General features: G+C 37.7%; 1 protein-coding gene across 2 annotated transcripts in view; it reads left to right on the forward strand.

Moving 5' to 3' along the window:
• NETO2 (neuropilin and tolloid like 2) overlaps positions 1 to 21,225 on the forward strand; it is a 30,669-nt gene extending 9,444 nt beyond the window's left edge. Inside the window, exons 2-9 of one of the 2 annotated variants that reach the window (XM_040075634.2) lie at positions 2,698 to 2,754; positions 4,255 to 4,395; positions 6,227 to 6,475; positions 8,555 to 8,599; positions 8,689 to 8,816; positions 12,048 to 12,276; positions 16,077 to 16,190; positions 19,139 to 21,225. In XM_040075634.2, the coding sequence (XP_039931568.1) occupies positions 2,698 to 2,754; positions 4,255 to 4,395; positions 6,227 to 6,475; positions 8,555 to 8,599; positions 8,689 to 8,816; positions 12,048 to 12,276; positions 16,077 to 16,190; positions 19,139 to 19,719 (1,544 nt within the window). In that variant the 3' untranslated portion in view covers positions 19,720 to 21,225. Of the gene's footprint in view, positions 1 to 2,697; positions 2,755 to 3,214; positions 3,346 to 4,254; positions 4,396 to 6,226; positions 6,476 to 8,554; positions 8,600 to 8,688; positions 8,817 to 12,047; positions 12,277 to 16,076; positions 16,191 to 19,138 lie in introns of those variants that run through there. The other variant, XM_040075635.2, reaches the window with a different exon arrangement.
• Positions 21,226 to 21,583: the final 358 nt, after the last annotated feature.

The following is a 21,583-nucleotide window of genomic DNA, read 5'->3' on the forward strand; positions in this document are numbered from 1 at the left end:
AAAATTTTTTTTTAAAGTGTATCATAACAGTGGTCGCCACAGTAAAGAGCTGTACTAAATAAAAACCAAAGCAAACCAACAAACCCTCCATTTTTCACTGTTACTTGAAAGTGACTACTTGCATTCATTTTGTTAGTCACGTGTTAATTTCACTCATATTTATTTGTCTGTTTGCTTTAAGGAAAAAAGTCAAAGCTCGTTTTGCATTTTGAGAAGCAGCGTAAGTTACACAGAGCTTGCTCTGCCCTTGCAAAACAGAGGGTGGGCATAGCACATCTTTAAGGAAAGCAAATTCAATAGAAGATACTGACACGTGATTTACACAGGGTTGGGGAAACTGCCTTTACTTAACAATAAAAACCAGCTTTGAAGTGTTGCACCAAAACCAGTGTAGGAAAAAACCCAAAGAAACGAGATTGACAACTTTATAACCACTGTCAAAACTCTCTGTTAGAGACAAGTGATCTCAGGGGTACAAATGCATTGTAAGTTCATGCAACTCATAAACTCAGATATTTCAGTGTACAGTTTAAACAGAGAAGCTGCAATAAGAAAACTAAATAATTTTGAAATAATATCATCTTTGTAAGGAATAGTAGAAACTCAAACCAGCTGAAAACTCATGTCAATCATATGTTAATATAGATGGGATATTTGTTTATTTGCTTTAAAGACTAGTAAACATCCATAACTGAATACCAGTAATGGGTGCTAGATACCTTCTTCTGAAGGAGGAATTTTCAGTCCAGGGTGAGTCAGTGATGATTAGCAGCATCTGCTTTGTATTTGGATGATGACAGATAGTGTATTTTTAAGTATATTAATATTGATGAAAATGCAGAATTACTGCAAAGATAGAAATTTAAAAACTACTTAAATCTTCACCTACTCTAACATAATCCATCCCTAAAAATCAAATAAGCTTCTAAGAACATAGCACTTGTTTGCAAGACCCATATGGTATTTTAGAGAACACCCACAGTTACGAACCTAACTTACACAGGAAAAAGCAGTTGTTGGTGAGGAAAGTTTCAGAATGAAACACAGTCTACTTCAATATGGGTAGAGAGAAGAAAAGGCAGCAGAAACATACACAATAAAACATAAATGCTAGATGGACACTTTCAGGAGGAGACTTTGATTTCCTTTTATCTTTTCCCAAGGTAATATATCCGTGCCAGTGTTAGAGGAGCATCTGGATGAGTTGAGTCAAGATCACTGTGGTTTGCAGTCAGTGCATGCTCACTCTGGAGCTCGAAAGGGCTCAAAGTCCAACAGCAACACAGGGAAAACCACAGATGGAAAAAATGCCATTCCAACTGAGCCACTAAAATGCCTGAGCAACAAGGCAGGAAGGCTGGGAAAATAAAATTAATTTCTTGAATGTGACAGTGAAATTCCTGCTGAAATCTCTTTTTTGCCCTGCAGTGCTAAGGCCATGCCTGCCTGACAAGTAGATTAAGAACATGGGAAGGGCCGTACCAGGTCACATCAAAGGTCCATCTTGCTTGGTTTTTTGGTTTTTTTTAACAGAGATATAAAAGCAGAATGAATATAAAAGTAGAGCAAATTATATTTGCCCCAAATGCATCCCAGACTTCCAACAACTTATGGCTTAAGGGGTTTCTGAAACAGAATTTTCTGCCTCAAGGATGCGTTATGAATTATGTGCATTTAAAAAGACAGAAAAATCTTTGTTTGAGCACGCCACCTGCTCACTTTGTCTGACACCCCCTGGTTCTCTACTGGAAGAGACAAGTAGTAGTTGCTCAGTTCTCAGTCCCAAAGATACCTGTGATTTGTAACTCGTATCCTGTCTCTCCTCAGCTGCCTTCTGTCCAGGGCAGTGCAGGCCTGCTTAGCTAGTTCTGTAAGAGTTGTGTCCAGAATGTCCAAGGTACTCCAGATGGAAGCAAATGGAAGTGGCATGTTAATTTAATGTATTTAATTCTCTTTCCCAATAATCCCAAACAATTTGAAGTGACAAAGTTGACAAAGCATTTTAGGAAAATCTGAACATTAAGCCTGCTTTAAAATTGCTGATGGACTGTGGAATATGGAGTTTTTCATATGTGCTGTTCATACGGATGCAGTAAAAATAAAACAGCCAGGAAGGAAGGAAAGAAAGAGGGAAGCTGTCCATCTCCAGAACTTGCATCTGCCCATTTTCTACTGCCCCATCATTTGCAGAAATCACTGGTATTGTGTGGCAGCATCACAACAACCAGCCTTGCTATCACAAATCTGTGAGGTTAAGATGCCGCAGTGTCTCCTGTGGTCCGGATTAATTTCTTGGAAGCTGGAGAAGTCGTCTGCAAACATTATGCAAATAGAGTTTTAGGATAAATATGATTCATTATAGCAGAGAAACATCTTGTTTCAGGATATAAAAGTTTTATAGACAACAGATAACATGTAAACTGTAGAAAAGATTTTTAAAATTCCACTCAAACAATGAATTGCTTTCTCATACACACTTTCTCGAGGAACCTGGAAGAAGAACCAGCAGTGCACATAGACAGCACTGGTTTCATAAGTTGAAATCTTAAAGAAAACACATAAATTAATTACATATTTTTGTATGTTCTGAGTTGCTTTGGTCAGTGATGCCAGGATTTGCATGAACTGGGACTGCAGAAAATGATCTATAACTCTGAAGAATTACTGATGTTTTTCCTGTCCAATTTCTCTCATCAGTGTTGCTTGTAACAATCCTGGTAGTGGAAGGCATTGCCGTTGCACAGAAGACACAAGGTACAATTTTAGTTTGATGATTTTCTCTCAAAAATTTGAAGAGTTTTATAACTTTTAATTGACCAATATAAGTGAAAAGAAATGTTTGCATTCAGATATTAATAGCTCTTGAATTACCACTATGAATTGTAGTATTTTCCATTTCCCCCCAATAGCTGCATTTGCTCCCAAATGAACAAAGCCATGCAGTCACATAGATCATGGAAGTTTCACTTTCCCAGGTAAAGTTCTACAGTTTTAGATGTTAGAGGTGGGAAATAAACCACCACAGAAGTTCATGTTTTCTGTATCTGACAACAAGCTTTTCAAATAGTCCACCCACAAACATTTTGAAGCCTGCTGAGTGGGGAAGGAATCAATTTCACAAACCTTATTTTTTCATATGTGGGATTACCCACACTTAAGAGAGAAGAATCCCTTGAACTGCCACCTACAGAATTTCCTTGAAAAATTTCTGCAGGAGAGAGAGTTTTCACCCCCATAAATCAAAAAGCTGTCAGGATACTAGTGGAAGGTGATGTACTTTGCTGGAGGCACCTAAGACCCGTACCAGCATGGATGTCCTTTCACAGGTCTGCAAATAAAAACTGTGTAAGTACAAATAACACTATTAGAGTACCCTGTGAGATTTATATCTAGCAGAAAATACATATCCTGTGTCTTACTCTTTCCAGTTCTGCTGATACCAAGAAGAAGGGCCAAAGGTACTTAATGATAGAGATATCACTGTTCCCAACCTCTTCTCTGTGGATGAGGAAATCTGAACCAAACTCCTGTCCATGATCCAGCATGAAGAATTACCTTACTAAACTGCATAATCTCAGTCACAGAACACATTTCCCTGTACATCCAGAAGAGGAGCTTCGATCCTAAATCAGACCCTTAGCTACCAGAGCAAGACCCTTAGCTACCAGGGCAATCTACCTATTGCTAAGAATTTTATTAACTACCATTGCTGTATTTAGTGTATTTGCATATTGTAATTCATTCTGTTACATACATTCTGTATTCCAGCAAATTACTGTAAATAGATATCCCACCTTAGCATATTCTGGAATCAGGGTCAAAACTAGTGAAAGCTGACAAATATTTCCAATTATATTTCCATAGGAATGGAGATGACGTAAGCCTAATATAATGGTATTGGCAGCCACTATGTCACTTAGAAAAGTGTCAAAAACCTGAACTGAGTTGGATTAAAAAAAAAAATAAATAAAAACCAAAATTACTCCCTCTCCTTTCCAAGGATTTCTGGATATATTTGATATTCAAAAACTGTGCTTTCTTTAGGATGTACCCCACCACAAAATTAAAGATAGGATTTTCTTAGATAGATATTTATGAGTACCCTATAAGAGAACTTGCAACCAAAATAAAAACCAAAATAAATTACTTTCTTTTTATTGGCTCTGTGTCATGCCAGAGTTTTACTTTATCAAATCTGCATGCTTGCAGAAAAAACTTTTTTGATCACTTTTTTTTTTTTTTCTTTTGCTTAAGGTGGGCAAAATATTGGAGTGAATCACATTCCTCCCACCCAGTGTGACAACTGGGTCCGGACCAGTAATGGAGGACATTTTGCTTCACCAAACTACCCAAACATGTACCCACCCAATCAAGAGTGCATCTATATCTTAGAAGGTACATGCTGTATTTCTGTTTTGTTTTGCTCTAATCTTACTGTTTAATGAAAAATCTTGAACTGTTAAAACTGTCACCTTACACTGCTGTAAAGTATTGCTTGGCCATACTGGTAATATAATGAATTCTGCAGTCTTTACTTGAACAAGAAGCTAATTTTTCTCTCTCAAGTAAAAACAACAAATAAATAAGAAGTTCAAACATTAAGGAATTAGCTATGTAGAATACGACGTATCCTCACAGCCAGAAAAAGGAGCAGCATATCTACTGTAATCTATGAAGGTATGGAATTAATAAGATAAAAATTGTAGCTTCCTATCTTAATATCACTGATAATAGATTGCAAAAGACGAAGGCTATTTCATACCATGCTGTATTGTTCTATCTCACCAGCAGAGAACCTTTATTCTGTCCTTCATTAATAAAAAGATATCTGGCTGCCATAGCACTGTACTAAAAATACAGAGATTTGTTAGCACTGCTGAGGTCACTATTAAAATAATGCGATGAGGACAAAAAAATGTCATTAACTAGAATAAAACCGTATTCCAATGAGAATATCTTAAATAAAGGCTGCAAGACTTGAGATACTCCCATTATATTTCCTCTTATTAGAGTGCACCCAAAACCCACTGAAGTCAGCTAAAAATATTAGTCAGCCTAATCATCAGATCCATATCAATTAATTGAAATATTTCAAGTAATGAGGTTTGGTGAGTTTTTATTTGTACAGCACAGTAGTGGCTCACAGGCCCCTCCTTCTTGCTTGTTGCCATGCTCATGTTGGTTTTGCACCTTGCCTGCCCAAGGATGCCCCAGGGAGCAGCCAGCCTGTCCTGCTGCAGGGCTGGGGCACAGGAGCAGCTTCCAGCTCTCCTCAGTCCTTCCACAGAAACACTGGGGTGCCTGAGTGGGGCCAAGGCCCTCCGGAATTTCTAGGCAAGGTCTGCTCCTTCATGCAGTGCACTGCCAATGTTCACAGCAGCTCCACTTGCCTGTATCTTGTGTGAGCGAGGCAGAAGGTCTGAGGGGAGCCTTGGAGATGCAAGAGTAAATCCTTTTGGCATTTGGGAAAAGCAGGCAGCGTGTGATTCCTCAGTGCCGTCACTCCAGATCCCAGCCAGGATCGGGGAGCTCACGTAGCGCAGCCGATGCCAAGAACGAGGAACACTAAAGCCATTCATACAGGAGAAAGTCTTGGGATCCAAACCACGGATGTGAGAGTCAGGATTTAGGGCTCTGATCCGAATCCTGATCAGGCTCAGACTCACCAACGTCTGTAGCCACCTGCGTGTTATTGACATGTGTGAAGCACTTAACACTTCTCTGAATATTCTAATAAAAGATGTCTGTCTTCTGTGAAAAGATCTACAAATTTGGACTTTATGTTTAAGAAGTAGTGAATAGTTCTTCCTGTCTTTCTCTTTTCCATTCTTCTTTGCATAGCTCAGTATTTTGTCTTTTTTATGTATTTTGCTTTCACAGAACACTTGTTTTAATGTATATTTTAATATTTAACTTTGTTTGAATACCTTTGCATGTATGTTAATATCTGTTATATGTGCTGCATTAAATTAATGTGATTTCTGTATTTTCTACAATTAAGATCAGCAAGCAAAAAATTTTGTATGATTCTATGCAAAAGTATCTTTTAGAAAACAATTTTAAAAATTTTTGTAGCAGACTGCAGATATGTTTTGAGAAGTTTCCAGTTTCTTTCTTATCTTGCTGTTTTGGAGGCCTGTCTCTTCATTACTTCATGTCTTTGTGTTTTTTATCAAGATCTTCATTTAATATTTAGCTCGATTTTTTTTTTTGTGTGTGTGTCTAGCTGCTCCACGACAGAGAATTGAGTTGACCTTTGATGAACCCTATTACATAGAACCCTCATTTGAATGTCGGTTTGATCACCTGGAGGTTCGAGACGGACCTTTTGGGTTCTCCCCTCTCATTAATCGTTACTGTGGTCTGAAAAGTCCTGCGCTAATTAGATCAACAGGGAGATTTATGTGGATCAAGTTTATTTCTGATGAGGAGCTGGAAGGAAAGGGATTTCAAGCAAAGTACTCATTTATACCAGGTAAAGACGTCTAAAATTCTGACTGCATTAATGAGTGTCTGCTACCATTGAACCCCGTGGGTGTGTTTGTCCTCTCAGCCTAGAGCTGCATTTCAGCATGAGCGCTTACGGAGGCACAGTGGCAATGTGACAGCCACAGTCCTGCTAATCCTACAGGGTACGTGGTTAAAAACACTTGGGGAATCTTGACTGAAGGAAATTACTGGTCTGTGGTTTGCTAGTGAGGAAGACAATTGAGCTTGTTCGTGCTGAAGTCTTCAGCAGCAGCCCTCTTTATTTCTCTACTTGTTCCAGTTTCACCAGTGGAAGGAAAAGAAGGACAACCTATGCAAAGAGCTGCCTTTCACCAGCCTCTCTTCTGGGAGTGTAAGGCACTGGACAAAAACACCTGAAGCAACTTTACAATAGCACTCCGGCCAGATGCAAAACCTTTTCAGTCTCCATTCTGAAAACCCAGAGCAAATATCTGCACAGTCTAAGCACGAGCTGTCGGTATAACTGGATTCCCTCAACCCTTGGGCTCAGACAACAGAGCTGCTCTTTGCTCAAAGTGCTGTGTAGTTCACAGGTGCAAAGGAGAGGACAATGTGCTGACAGTGCCTTTAGAAAAACAAAATTACATCTGCTCTATGGAGCTACTTAAACCTGGCAGGGCATTCTTCTTACATGAAAATTTGACCTGATGTCCTTGTGCAATGCCTGACAATTGTACTTCATAGATACTACACATGTAGTTATCAGCATTTTATTGTCCTGTGGGACAAAAGGCAATATACAAGTGTCAGCTCTACTACTTTGATAAATGTATACACAAACATAACTTCTTAATGTTATCTTTACCCCTAGAGCGCATGAAAACACAATTCATGGTTATATATTGCTGCTTAGGGATTTAGACTCAGAAACTTCAGATTAACATAGTGACCAGACCATTGGGAATTACATGATAAAATGTTTTCATGGGGACGGTATTTAGCATTTTGCTAAGTCCGTTTCTAAAGCCATCAACATCACTTTCAAAACTAATACCATAGCTGCTGGCTGGAACTTTAAAGATATGTTTGAACTAAGGTATATTTTCACAATAGATGCAACAACTGAAGGACTGATATTTTTCTTTTCCTTCCTCTTCATTTATATGAAGTGTAGTAAAATATTTTATGGCTGTGAAAATGAAAGGGAACATAGGCACTCCTGCTTCATTAAAAAAATCAGCTTAAAAAGAAGGTTGAAAACCTTGCAGAATTTTGCATATAGTGATCATAGATTTTCACTATGGGTAAATAAAAAGAGGAGGGCAAGGAAGGCTTTTTCTGAACTGTGCTGAGTCTTAAGCTCAGGACTGAGGCACTCTAGGGGAAGTGATAAGCTTCCTATACAGAAAAAATAATTTACAGGAACAAAGAATGAGCCAAACTCTGGACCTTCATTTGGAAAAGAACTTTGTACCAAACAAGTGTGCACTTTTCTATGAACTAGTGCTTTCTTTGCATAGAACAACATTTCATAAACCATGTCTAGAACTGTTCTACGTGTCCAAATACAAGAGACACAGATAACCCAGGGAATAAGTACCTTTAAGATTGAACAGCCTTCTTCACATATTTTTTTTTAAGAGCAGTTAGCAATTTCCAAGTGTTGATATATTCTGCTAAGCTCAGTTCAAATTTTCAGAACTACATAGACAGCAGTCTGATAAAATAAATCTAAACAAGGTTTTTGCACAGAGAAAGATCCCCTGTACTCTTGTGGGGCTCCAGCAGTTTCAGTGAAAACTGACATAGTTAAATTCAGAATACAATGTAGGAACAAAATACTGAATAGTAATTTTTGGTGTTATGCTAGAAATCTGAGCTGTCAGGATAGAATTACCTTTTTCAGATAAGGTCAATCTTTGTGGAATAATGTTCTCATCTAAAAAAACTTTGTCTCTATGTGCTCCAATTGATTCAGTAAACTTTCTGGCAAATTTTTTGGTGACGTAATAAAAAATGGAGATAATCTGCAGATAATACTAAAGCTTGAAGTGATTCTCAAGCACTGATAGCCCTTGTGATTCATGACTTCTTTCTATTACAGATCCTGACTTCACTTACCTAGGAGGTATTTTAAATCCCATCCCAGGTATAGTATTACAGTAACGATTTCTTTATACATGAAATTTTAAATAAATGTCATATTGCATTTGACAGCAAGGTCTATCTTCTCCCTAGACTGCCAATTTGAGCTCTCAGGAGCTGATGGAATAGTACGTTCCAGTCAAGTAGAACAAGAAGGAAAAACAAAACCAGGACAAGCAGTTGACTGTATCTGGACAATTAAAGCCACTCCAAATGCCAAGGTGGGTTTTGTTCGTATAATTCAGTATATAATGGGTTTCCATGACTATAGCAACAGGTTTTGTTCGTATAATTCAGTATATAATGGGTTTCCATGACTATAGCAACAGGTAGTGGTCACTAACTGTGATTTGCATAATGTTGTACTTCACTGAAATGAGTCATGCAGCAGTGGCTTAGGAAATCCAGAGAGAGAATTGTTTCTGAAATTAAACTTATACAGGTCCAGAGTGCTGGCTTTATATTATTTGAAGCTTCAAATACCAAATAACTGTGAGAACTGTGTAAAAAACAATTTCCAAGGGCATTTGACTTGGGCCCTGGTTTTATTGGAAGACTGCAGGCAAAAATGCTGGCTGACATCTTCAGTAATTTCCAGTAAATCTCACTGCCAAAACTTAACATTTTGCCTCCAATAGTTCTATTGAAGAATTTGGTTCTGTTCAAAGTTAACAGAACGTGTGCCTGCTTCTCCCATCTAATTCACAATCCAGCACCTTAAAACCCACTTGCATCAGCAGTCTCAGCTAAATGGAGAGGCAGTGTTTGCCTTGTTAGGCACACAGCAGGATAAAATCCTATTCACAACCCCACAATACAATAGCTAAAGCCTGAATCATATTTGTTAAATATGTTGCACAGAAGAGCACATACTTTCTCCATAGAGTATACACATCTTTTATTTTGCTTCTGCTTCCAGATATAGAAAAATTAAAAAATATTTTGAAGCAGTAGCTGCCAAGATGACAAACCTTCCCTCTGCCTTCTTACACACTCCTAACAGTTGACTAACCAGCCCTGTTAACCACCTTGCAAGTGCATTCTAAAACATTAACCAAAAAGGTGATAATAAGAGGATAAGATATGAAAGAAATGAAAAGTCCAGTAATACATTTGAGCCTTTGAGGAAGTGAGTCAATTCCCAAGAGCCCTACCTACACTAGGCTAAGTAATAGACACAATTCTTCCAGAAACAATAACAAACCCATTTTCTCTCTACATTGCCATTTGAGTGCACCAGGGCTTGTGCTTAAGTATTTTAATAAATTATTGAATGTTGCCAGAAGGCAGAGTTATAGTTGGGTGAGTCCTGAAATTAGATCATCATCTTAAATTATTGATTTAAAACACTACAGAAAAATAATTCTTAGTATTCTGATAGTAGTTTCTCAAGCTTCAATTTAGGCAGAATTATTATGATAAAACGCATCAGATCTGATACAGTGCAGTCTCTTGAGAAAAATAAGCATAGGCATTTTTAATTTCCTCAATTTGATTTTGTAATAAAAATAAACTTTTAAAACTGACACAAATGCAGCAATGAAAGTACTTTTTAAATGTATAGCAGACACTTAATAAATTACCTCCAGATTTCATAAAATTACCAGAATAATCAATGTAATGTAAGAGTAAGGACCTTTTGTATTTGCCTAGCACATTAATCCAAAGGAACTTATGAACGGGTGAGCACTTTTAATGGGATTATTCCTTTGTTATCATACAAATAATAGCTCTACTAAAAGTGTGCTAAATTATTTTTAGTTTCCATTGTAATTTTGTAGCAGATATATTAAGTCGGTCATTAAAAGAAAATGCCCTCTCTCAGCCCAGATACTAGCAATTGCAGCTCACCTCCATGTTTTTGAGATAAGTCATCAATGGAGAACAGGTTCTCAATGTAGCTGAGAATTTCCAGCAGTAAATCTTAGAAAAACGGCAGGGGGAAAAAAAAGAAAATAGAAAAGAAGAAAAAATACTTATGCTGAAAATCACAAAACAGTGAGGCAAAGCATGAGCTAATATGGCACGGGCTGCACCTTCAGACATGGTGTGCAAGGGAACACCGTGCTGACCAGCCTGCCTCTGGAAGCACTGGAAAGGAGCAGCCACGGGGTTCAGGTGTCACCTTTCTCTTTTACCATGCTTTCAATAAAGCCTGATAGCTGTAGGGATGGGGAGGGGAAGATCTTGTTTTGTCTCTCAGAGGTGCTTGGTAGCGAGCTATGGCAAAGGGGCGGCAGACTGGGTTATCCCCAAGCATGGGATTCATCTGCCCTGACCTCCTGCATCCCACCTGGGCAGGGGTCAGAGTCCCTGGGCAGATGCACAAAGCCCTGACGTGCGGAAGCTCTGCAGCATCCCTGGCACGGGTGGGACGGGGCTCGGGAGCTCAGACAGCCCCGGGCTGCGGTGGCTGAGCCCAGGAACACGCGGCACAGCTCATGGACGGGGCAGGAGCGCCTCAGCTCCACCCGGGCACGTTTCTTCTCTGGCAACACAGTGGCCAGCTAAGAATTGGTAAAGGCTAAAATGGCATTTGCAGCATGCTTAGGTGACTTGGTTTCGTATCTCAAAAATTTCAGAGGAATTTTGAGAATTCCAGTATGGCCATTGAAGAGATTCAAAAGCTTTTTGATGTGTTCCTGTAATTTTAACTGAATTACAATCTTGCATGAGTTTCCTGCTCCAGCAGAAGAAATTATTTACTTACTCTTTAAATACCATCTCAATTTTCTAATTTCCTTGCTGCGTGCGTTCTAACACATATGCTGCCTTCTCTTGGATTAGATTTCTGCTTTTAGAAGTATTAAGATTAGCTTAAATTCATTAATTCTTCCTACACAGCCAGCTTACTTCTCTCTCGTTTCCATTTTTATTCAAATTACTCCTGACTTCATGGTCTGTGTCTTCCATAACACAGCTATGGCTCAGTAATTAGCTTTTATTCTGAAGCAATAAATTTTAATTTCCTTATTTTACTTCAAAGCTTTTCTGATTAGACTCCTTCCCTATATTTTAACATTGTTTTTATGAATTAGAAAGAAATTAAAGGGAACAGTCAAAATACTTTAAAAATTATTTCAGTACATTTATGTATTCCTTATATCTCTTCTAGAGAAACAGACTTCACATTTAGCAGAGCTTCTTGGGGGTTCCTTCACCAAATGTGTTGCTTTGTTCTGCTTTTCCAAAGGTAGCAGAAATAAATCAAAGTAAATTTTTAAATAAAGATTATTTGGGGGAGCAGGGAGAAGTGAAACAAATACCCAAGACAAATGTCAGGTAATACTCCACATGGACATCCAATGAGAAAATCTTAAGTTTAAAAGTGTTGTGAATTGGGAATTACATTTATGTTTAAGGGAAAAAAAAAATCTTATTCAAGATTTGCTAAGAAAACTCTCCTCTCTGTATTTCTTCTCCTAAAGACATTGATTCCTCTTTTCCAACAGATCTACATGCGATTTCTGGACTATCAAATGGAGCATTCCAATGAATGCAAAAGGAACTTTGTTGCTGTGTATGATGGGAGCAGTTCCATTGAAAACCTGAAGGCCAAGTTCTGCAGCACGGTGGCCAACGATGTCACGCTGCAGACAGGGACAGGGGTGGTGAGGATGTGGGCAGATGAAGGCAGCAGACTGAGCAGGTTCAGAATGCTCTTCACTTCCTTTGTGGATCGTAAGTAGATCTAAAACTGACAATTCTCCTGCTATCAGGATGCTTCAAGTATTTTAGGGAAAGCATCAGCTGTATATTAAGCAGCAGGAATACACAAAAAAGGTTGTTTCTGCTTCCTTCACATATTAGCAGGTAAAATTACATTTTTACATTTCTAACATGGTTCCTGAAGAAAAGCTTTCCTTCATTCTTAAAAAGTTTATTTTCCATTTGAATTCAGCAATACTGCCCTAGGCTACATCCTTCTCACAAAGAGATGTTCCCTTCAGATGGGCACTTATTTCAGAAAGACAGCAGTGGGACTGAAGTGTGCTCTCCCACTAGCTCCCAGGTCCCTGCCAGACACCACAACAGGCTCTTCTTAAGGCCACTCTGGATGTTCAGAAGAGTAGAACATGTCTCATCCTGTAAGGTCTCGCTCTCCTTCCTAAACACAGCTCTATTTTCAACGGTGTGTCAGGAACTACACCCCCTGCAGCCAAGCTGCTCCCTTATCCCCAGCTACATTTGGCTCTAACAGACCCCACAAGTGCTCCCTTAGCAAAGCCCTGTGGTGTTGCACAACCGTAGATAAGTAGTTAAATTCAAGTTTATTCAGGAAGCCTGTAATTAAAGCAGAGTTGTAAATGCCATCTGGATTTTTGTTTGGATTCCAAAGCCAGGGTTAGAAATAGTCTTCATTCTCATTGTAAATTAAGATGATTCTTGAAAGCGTGTGTTTTGTGAGATTTTTTTTCTTCTAAGGGTGTTGTATCTGAATGGAATTTTGTTGCCTCACATATTTACTGAGGACAATACTGTTGCAGTGCCGTTTATACGATGCTAAAGCAGACTGAGTTCAGAACTGTAGAGCAGGTCTGAGATACATGGGGAGAGCTGAATGAAGTGTTCCCATTTCAGGATATCAGACCTATGCTTGTGTTAAAGGTTTGTAAAAAGTTCTGCTTCAAGAATAAATAGTACAGATTTGCTGACAAAAAAATCAGTCTTCTGGCAGAACATGTCTGTAGCCAGTCCTGAAAGAAATCCTGGTCATACTTTGCAAGAAAGTTCAGCTAACAGGTAGATTTTATGTTCTGTTCCATAAAACAGTAAATTTTAACATAGGAGAGAAGCTACTTTTTGTAAAACAACCTTTCTAAAGTAACAGACATGTATAAGAGGTATAGCTTCTGGCTTACTTTGAGTACATGGTAGTAAGGAACAGTTGCACGTTTCAAGCTAGTTTATTGCTTAACCTATGAGAGGCATTTAATAAGCTTTAGATATTGAAAATTTAAATAAATGTCAGTTTAAGTATGCCTTGCAAAAATTGGTAACTGCTTTTCCACTAGCTTTTATTTCATTACAATTATTAACACTGGTGATAGTGCAAGTTATTCAGCTTTCAGTTTAGAAAATGCTATGAACTTTGCCAGGGAAATTATCCATTTATATTATAAATATCGGAGTGGGGTTTTTGTTGTTGTTGAGTTTGGATTTCTTGCGGGGGTTGTGGGAAGTTTTTAATGGAAAAGATTGAAACACAAAATATTCCTAGAGGTAGATAACTTTCCAAATTTATGAGTTTAAAGCAACTCAAAAGTCATTGGCAGAAGAACATCTGCAAAGGTATGTGGTTATTGTTGTTTACTTGAGATACTGCCTTTCTTGGATAGGGTCATTGAAAAGTATGTGGCTGCAAAGCGTTTCAAGTATTTTTATATAATCTAGTCATAAGCAATTTTTCTAACTGAAAAAAGTGAATCTGAGCTTATTTTATATTCTGATTGTTAAGTTATCTTTCTCTTCTACCTTGCTAATGATTTGTAATTATATGAAGCCAACCATGAAAACAATCAGTATTTCTGGAAAGATTTCCATAAATGAACTAATAGTGCATGACAGTCACCTAACACACACCTAGCGCTCCTTGCAGATTTGACTAAGAAATTCAGCTAACAGCAATGTGAAAAATCAATGTATTTGATTCCTGGCTTGATTCAATAGATGAGTAATGCTGGATACAAAGAGCACTGTGAGCATTGCACCACTTTTGGGCAGCTGTTATGCGAAGAGTCCAGCAATGTCCTTGAAGTCCTGGGCTGGAACTGATCAGCCATCGTGACTTTTAGACTTCAAACTCCCCAGATAACGGACAAAAGGAAAATAAGTCCATTTGTCCCATCTTCATGAACTGTGGACAAAAGCCATGCCCAAGGAAACTGAAAAGGACTACACAAACATGTAAAATAGAGACTGTGCTGGCAGATGGAGAAGCAACAACAGAATGCATCGTCCAAAAATACAGAACTGTAAAAAAAATTCACCTGTTCAAGGAAATGAGAAAGGAAATATGTTTACATTGTGGCATAACTGACAGAACAGGCCTGATCTCGACCTTCCAAAGGAGTGATCCTGTTAAAACAGAGTTCTTCAGACTAGATCTACTCTCCAAACAATTAAATTCTCAACTCATTTGAGCGAGGAAGTGATGTGATAGCTACCATGACATTTTTAAGCACTGACATTACATAAATAAACTGTTCCAAAATACATTCTTACTATATTCTGAATTCATACTTGCACTACAATTAAAGCAAGTTCTTGTGCGGAACTTCTTGCCAGATTTCCAGGGTTAAGCAGTAACAGCAAATACAAAAGCTTAAAACCAATGAGTGTAGGTTAGCCAACTCCAGTGGAGTAAGCCATGGGAAAACAGTACATATTTAATTCAGGAACACAAAATCAAAATTAAAGGTTTGAGTGTTCTTTTTTTCTTGGGCATAAGTCCTCTTTTTGTCATTGAGATTCTCAAGCCTAACAGAATGGCTGAGTGAGAAATGCAGTGTTCAGGAGCAGTCATTCCCTCTGCTCTTCCCTTTGGGTTTCTTGTTATGTTTCAGAGAACCCAGACTGCTCAAGAACACATTCTTTCTGTGAAACCAAATAGTAGAATGTCTATCATACATCTTTCCTCTTTAGTACATAACTGACTCCACTAAAACCAGACATTTCCATCATAAAAATACCACATTATTGAAACAAAGGGAAAACCAATTTCTTGTCCGGTGCCCTGAATTTATAAAAAATTCCCTATGTATATGATATATCCTGAAAAGAATTATTACTATTTTCTAACATCTTTTTTCTTATGTCAAGGAGCTGTAAAAAAATACAAAAACATGGGGCAGCCGTCTAGTTAATTTCTGTCTTCAAATTTCTGACTATATATAGACAGATACATAAAAAGCTAAACTGTGCTCTCTCAATCCCTGCATTAGCTCTAATAGGAGGATCCAGGAGCTTTTGATTCACAAGCAGGAATGACTTAGATGCCTCTAGTTATTGCAATCTCTTGCAATTACTGAAACAGCCCTCCACGAGCTGAAATCTGATTTGCCTTGAGATATTAATGGGCTCTAAAATGCAGATGTTCAGAGACTGCTTCACAACATCCACACAGCAGATGCTCCACAGAATGAATATATATTTGATAGTGAGCATGTGATTTTTAAGTATTAGGTTTTTAAAAGATACATACTAAAACCTTCTTCCATTATCTGTGTTTTGTGACTGTCTCTATTTAGTACCTACCCCTTTGGAGCAAGAATTGGTTTTGTAGCATTGATAATACGCTGAAAGCAATCACATGAAGAGAGAGAAAAGCATCAGATAGTGACGTGCAAGAGAAGTGATTGTGTTTGAAACAGAGAGGAGGAACGCATGTTAAAAACCCCAGATATAGGAACTTAATAGCTTTATTGCGAGGCATCAATTACTGAAAATTCTGAATGTTTTCTTTCTCTTCTCTCCTGCAGCTCCCTGCTCAGGCAACACTTACTTCTGCCATAGCAACATGTGCATCAATAATTCTTTAGTCTGCAATGGCATTCAGAATTGTGCATACCCTTGGGATGAGAATCACTGCAGAGGTGAATATAGTGCAAACCACAGCCTTTATGAGCTAGGCTGGTCAGTTTGCCTTTCAAGAAAGTCATGAAATGTCTTTTTCCTGGAAATGTGCTGAAGACAGCTATTCTACTAATCTCAGGAAGGTGTTCCAATTTTTTTATTTAAACTCAGGACACATGTAAGCATCCTGAATATTGATCTTACTGTTTTTAACTAAATTTCTTCCTCTTCAGCATATACTCTCTATTTTAAAAGGTTATCAGCTTGATAAGAACTAGAATTTAGTATTTTTGAGGCTGCATCCTATAAATTTCTAAACTTAAACAAGGCAAGGATTGTAGGAATGAGTAATACCTTTTAAAGAGCTGAAAAACACAGAAAAGTTTTCAAGCACAAAAAGCCTGTCAGGGTTGAAATAGAAGCAACAATCATCAAATTCAATTTTAAAACACTTGTTTAGGACTGTAAATCACAGGCTATTTCAGGATAAATTCAACTGCTGTATATGGTGTGAGAAAGGATGGGAGGAAGGAGAAATTGTTAGGGAGCATGGAATAAACACTTATGGAATACAGGCACGTGTAAATTGCTGCTTCTAGAGCATGTTTTGGGAGTATTATTTCAAGTATCACAACTGCAGTAAAGACTTGTTTCAATATCAAGCTTTGTAGGAAGAATTCTCGTAATTTGAAGAAATTGTTATTCTGTTAAAGCACAGACATTCTCTCGTGCTTCAAGAACAGCTCAGTTGTCAGAGTTAGAACAAAACCAGTCTAAGGTCAACAATTTTTCTTGCTAAGGAAAAAAATAGAACAAAAACACTTGAGCTTGTTTGCTTAGAGTTTTTTGACAAACAGAATGGCATCAATAGGTCTGAACGCAAAACTCCAGAAGATTTAAACATGTGTTCCATTTCAAAGAGAAATCGACCTCGCAGAAAGGGTCAAAACCTTCTCTATAGAACATCTTAAAAGAAAATTTCTTTTCAATGCACAAATCCTGCTTGCATTTTTTAAGTAAATAAACATTAAAAAAACCCTAGTTGTTAATTGCATTTTGGGTAAACAAAGAAATTCACACCACTAATAGATATTCTAATGTAAGGCATATTGTGGAAGTTTTCCAGTCAGCAAAACTGGTCCTTAACTCCCAAGTTTGCAATGTAAAACTAAGCTTCCTCTAAACAATCCTTACTTTAGATAATATTCAACATTCCATCTTAAGTGTAATTTCTAGATCTTTCCCATCTCCACCAACTGCTTTCTAGACTCTCCCCTAGAATTCACATTTCACTCACATACTGCAGTATTAAAATTTTTTTTCCATAAAAACTGTGTCTTTCCCAATATTTGTAAGTTGCTGTATCTGTATTGAACAACCCATCATGTTTTATGTTGAATGCAATCTAAATTCTGCTGTAATACTTGCACAGCAGAAATTAAGAGACAGCTGAAGACTAGATTCACATTGCCAACTAAGGGAGACTGATGCAACCAAATAAGCAATTCTTAGCCTTAAAAAGAGAGCTGCTCACAATTGTGCTCAGTTCCTGCAGACACCCAGAGTCCTCATTTAGTCCATATCAATAGCAACATAAATCTGAGCATATTGTGACCTACTTATGCCTAAGCCCTGTAACACAAAAATTGATAGAGAAGTCAGTTATGTACAATTTATTTTAAGAGACTGGAGAAGACATCGTCTTTTGCAAAACAATTTTTTGATTAAAATATTTGCCACGAATTAAGAAACCTAGGTCAGACAAGAGAACTGCCATAGCAGTGAAATTCATACATACCACCGTGGATGGTACCACTGTGATCTAAGATAGGCAGGACATGGCAAGATATCCTCCTTCACTTCAAAGGTAAAAATTAGCTCAAAGGAAGCAGTCTGAGCTCTGAAGCAGAAATATAATTTCAGCATTTTTAATCAGCCAACTCCCGGGGAGTCTCTGCTTAGCATAAGGATTGTTTCAAATAACACATGATGGTGTGTAATTCCCCATGCACTGTGTGTGGTATTTAGGTACATAACACATATTCAGATGCCAGGAGCCAGATATCTCAAAATCTTATGCAAGATTTAGGCTACTACATTTTTTTCTTCATAGTCTTAAATGCTTTTCTCCCACTAGCCAATGCTGCAATGTAGAAATCTCTCAGTCTCCCAGGACAAGAAAGTTAATGGAACAGAAATCCAACTGGAAAACTTTAATCTTCAAATAAGAAATTTAAATATGGAAAACCATCTTGTTCTGATGCTGCCATCTTGTGTGTTTTCACATGAAGTACTAGCCAGAATTGCCAGATGTTTTGGGTTGGTTGGTGTATCTCCCCCACCTTTTTTTTTTCAAGTACCTTGATCATTGGACTCTTAAAACTGGAATAGAGCTTTGCTAAAGTTCCCTTTGATGAATTAGGTATAACAGACTTACACAATAGACACAGCCATTACATTTCCAAGAGATGTGGGGAAAAAAAACAAACAAAGCAGTACAGTCATTCTTATATCTGATAATATTTTGCTTTTAAAGAAGAACTAGACAATTCTAAATCTGGGTTTTCTTCTACTGACATCACTGGGAATGTTAGCAGCAGGAGCAAACCATGGTAAAAGAAACATCATCTGTAGCTGGATTTAACTTGTTTAAGGTTAATTTAAGCCTATTTAGCTCATGGATTTAGGAATATAGACCATCAGTAAAGGTTCAGGATGGAAGGCACATCCCTGCTGTGTCAGCAAGCACTGGTTCACAGAGTGGCACCTGCCACTGAATTATCATATGGTGGCTGCTAATGACAGGGAATTAGACAAATCCCATTGACATACAGGTCTAGTCTCCAGTCCCATTAAGGAATTTCATGACTTGCATGGCAATCACAATACGGTTTTACTTTGTTTAAATACATTAACAAAAGTGTAGAAACTAATAAATGTCTTTTCATAATCATTTTTTTCTTTGCAGAAAAGAAAAAATCTGGGTTGTTTGAACAAATCACCAAAACCCATGGGACAATCATTGGCATCACAACAGGGATAGTTTTAGTTCTTCTCATCATTTCAATTCTAGTGCAAGTAAAGCAACCTCGCAAAAAAGTTATGGCTTGCAAGACTGCCTTCAATAAAACTGGTTTCCAGGAAGTTTTTGATCCTCCTCACTATGAACTGTTCTCACTAAGGGACAAAGAAATTTCTGCAGATTTGGCAGATTTATCAGAGGAGCTGGAAAACTATCAGAAACTGCGCCGCCCTTCAACAGCTTCCAGATGCATTCACGACCACCACTGTGGCTCCCAGGCCTCCAATATCAAACAGAGCAGGACCAACCTGAGCTCCATGGAACTGCCCTTCCGCAATGACTTTGCGCAGCCCCAGCCCATGAAAACATTTAACAGCACATTCAAGAAAAGCACTTACACTTTCAAGCAAGCTCACGACTGCCCCGAGCAGGTGATAGAAGACAGGGTGATGGAGGAGATTCCATGTGAAATTTATGTCAGAGGAAGGGAAGATACAGCACAAGGTTCATTATCTATTGACTTTTAACTTCCTGCTGAAGGTGGCACAAGTGTATATACAAAATGCTCGTGTACAATGACAGTGTATATATTAAAAGTGTACCATACGCAGCGTGTGAGATGCACACACTTTTAGCTTCTTATACTTCATTTCAAAAAACAAAACCAGTCTTCATAATTAATTCTTGCCGGAAAAGTGATTGATTTCCTCCAATCTTCCCAAGCTACCTGTCTAGTGAAGGAGTAAGATGGAGACTTTGCATGGAAAGGATAAGATAGGATGTTGGAAGAAAAAAATCTACAACTACTAATCATTGGACACTGAAAGCAATGAGTACTATTCTTCATACCATTTTCTCTTCCTTAGATGTCTGCTTTTCAAGACAATTTTAATACCTCACTTGCATAAATAAAAGTAGTTAAGTGCACCACGTGTATGTCAACATAGGTGTCTTATTGTATTTGTCAAATTGAAAGTAGACTTTGTGTTAAGTGCCAGTTAAGACTCACAAATTATATTACTGCCATCTGTTTCACTTGCCTTTAATTATCCTTTCCACAATCTATGCTTTGTGAGAAATAAGTGAAAAGGGTTACTGCCTTTTAACAATATCAAGTTATATCCGTTTTAGTACATTTGGAAATATCTTTGCAGCTTTCAGTTAAAACACAAGTGCGTAGTCATTTTGTTCTAAATGCAGACTTTTACAACAGTTTTCTTTCAAGAAGGTTCAGGATTTTAAAATATTCTGCCATATATTATAGCTCCATATGGCACACTGATTTCACAGCTCTGTACTTAGGAAACAATTTTGTTCCTGAGTTTTCCAAGTATTTGCATAAATAGATTGTACTGTACATTTGTCTCTTAAAATAGCTTTTTACTCCTTGTTGCAGCCAATCTTCCCTACTGAAATCAGTGATGATACTTTCAGCTCGTGTCCTACTTGCCTGAAGAGAACTGTTCTGAGGTCTGTGTGATTACTGGGTATATGAAGGTACTGGAAACAAAGAAATCACAAAGCAACTCTAATTGACCCCTATGGAATCCTTCTCGTTTCCACTTACAAAATTGCACATTTCATACCTTTTTTAATGGTGGTTTGGACCTAATTTAAAAATTTTTACAATATAGAAGAAAAAATTTAAAATATATTCTCATTGTGGTTTTTAAGCTTTTTATATAGTTTGATACTGTACAGCCTATTTCTTAAATCCAAATCTAGTACCTGGACAGCAGGCTTTTTTCAGGGTCCCTCTTAGGAGCTCTGAATAACTTGCAGTTGTTGCTGCACACATCACGATTTGCCAAGAATAATTCTCATGATTTCCGCATTATCCTACACTTTCTTCCCTGGGTAGTTTGAGCTTATTTGGGTATTTTGTTTACAGGAAACCTTTGACTAAAGCTGATCCCCCTAGCTAGCACTGGGCATAGCCTTTATTTACAAATGGATGTCAAACCATAGTGTTTGTTGTGCTGACTGTAGTACAAAAAAAAAACCCCAAAAAAGTCTTAACATATGATCCTTGCAACTGAAACATAATTTCTTTGAAATAAAAAATGAACAACAGCTGTAATCACAGACTTTCATTAGAATGATAAAACCTTTTTTTTTTTTTTTTTAATGCTTAAAATGTACAACATTTAAAGGTAAAAAAGAAAGGGGAGTTGAGTTTCTTCAATGCTCCCCAACTTCAAAATTAACCCTATTTAGAACGAACTTAATCAACTCTTCTCTTAGATCCACAAGGCTGTATGTACTCTGGTGCCAGTTTTTGTGCTGGTCCCAGAATATATTTCAATATGAAAGAATGAAAAAGGGCTTTATCTGCAGATGCACTACATGCAGAAAATAAATGTTAAAAAAATCTAGCTAATTTTTGAATAT

Source organism: Hirundo rustica, chromosome 11 (assembly GCF_015227805.2).
Source record: "Hirundo rustica isolate bHirRus1 chromosome 11, bHirRus1.pri.v3, whole genome shotgun sequence".
Lineage (NCBI taxonomy): Eukaryota > Metazoa > Chordata > Aves > Passeriformes > Hirundinidae > Hirundo > Hirundo rustica.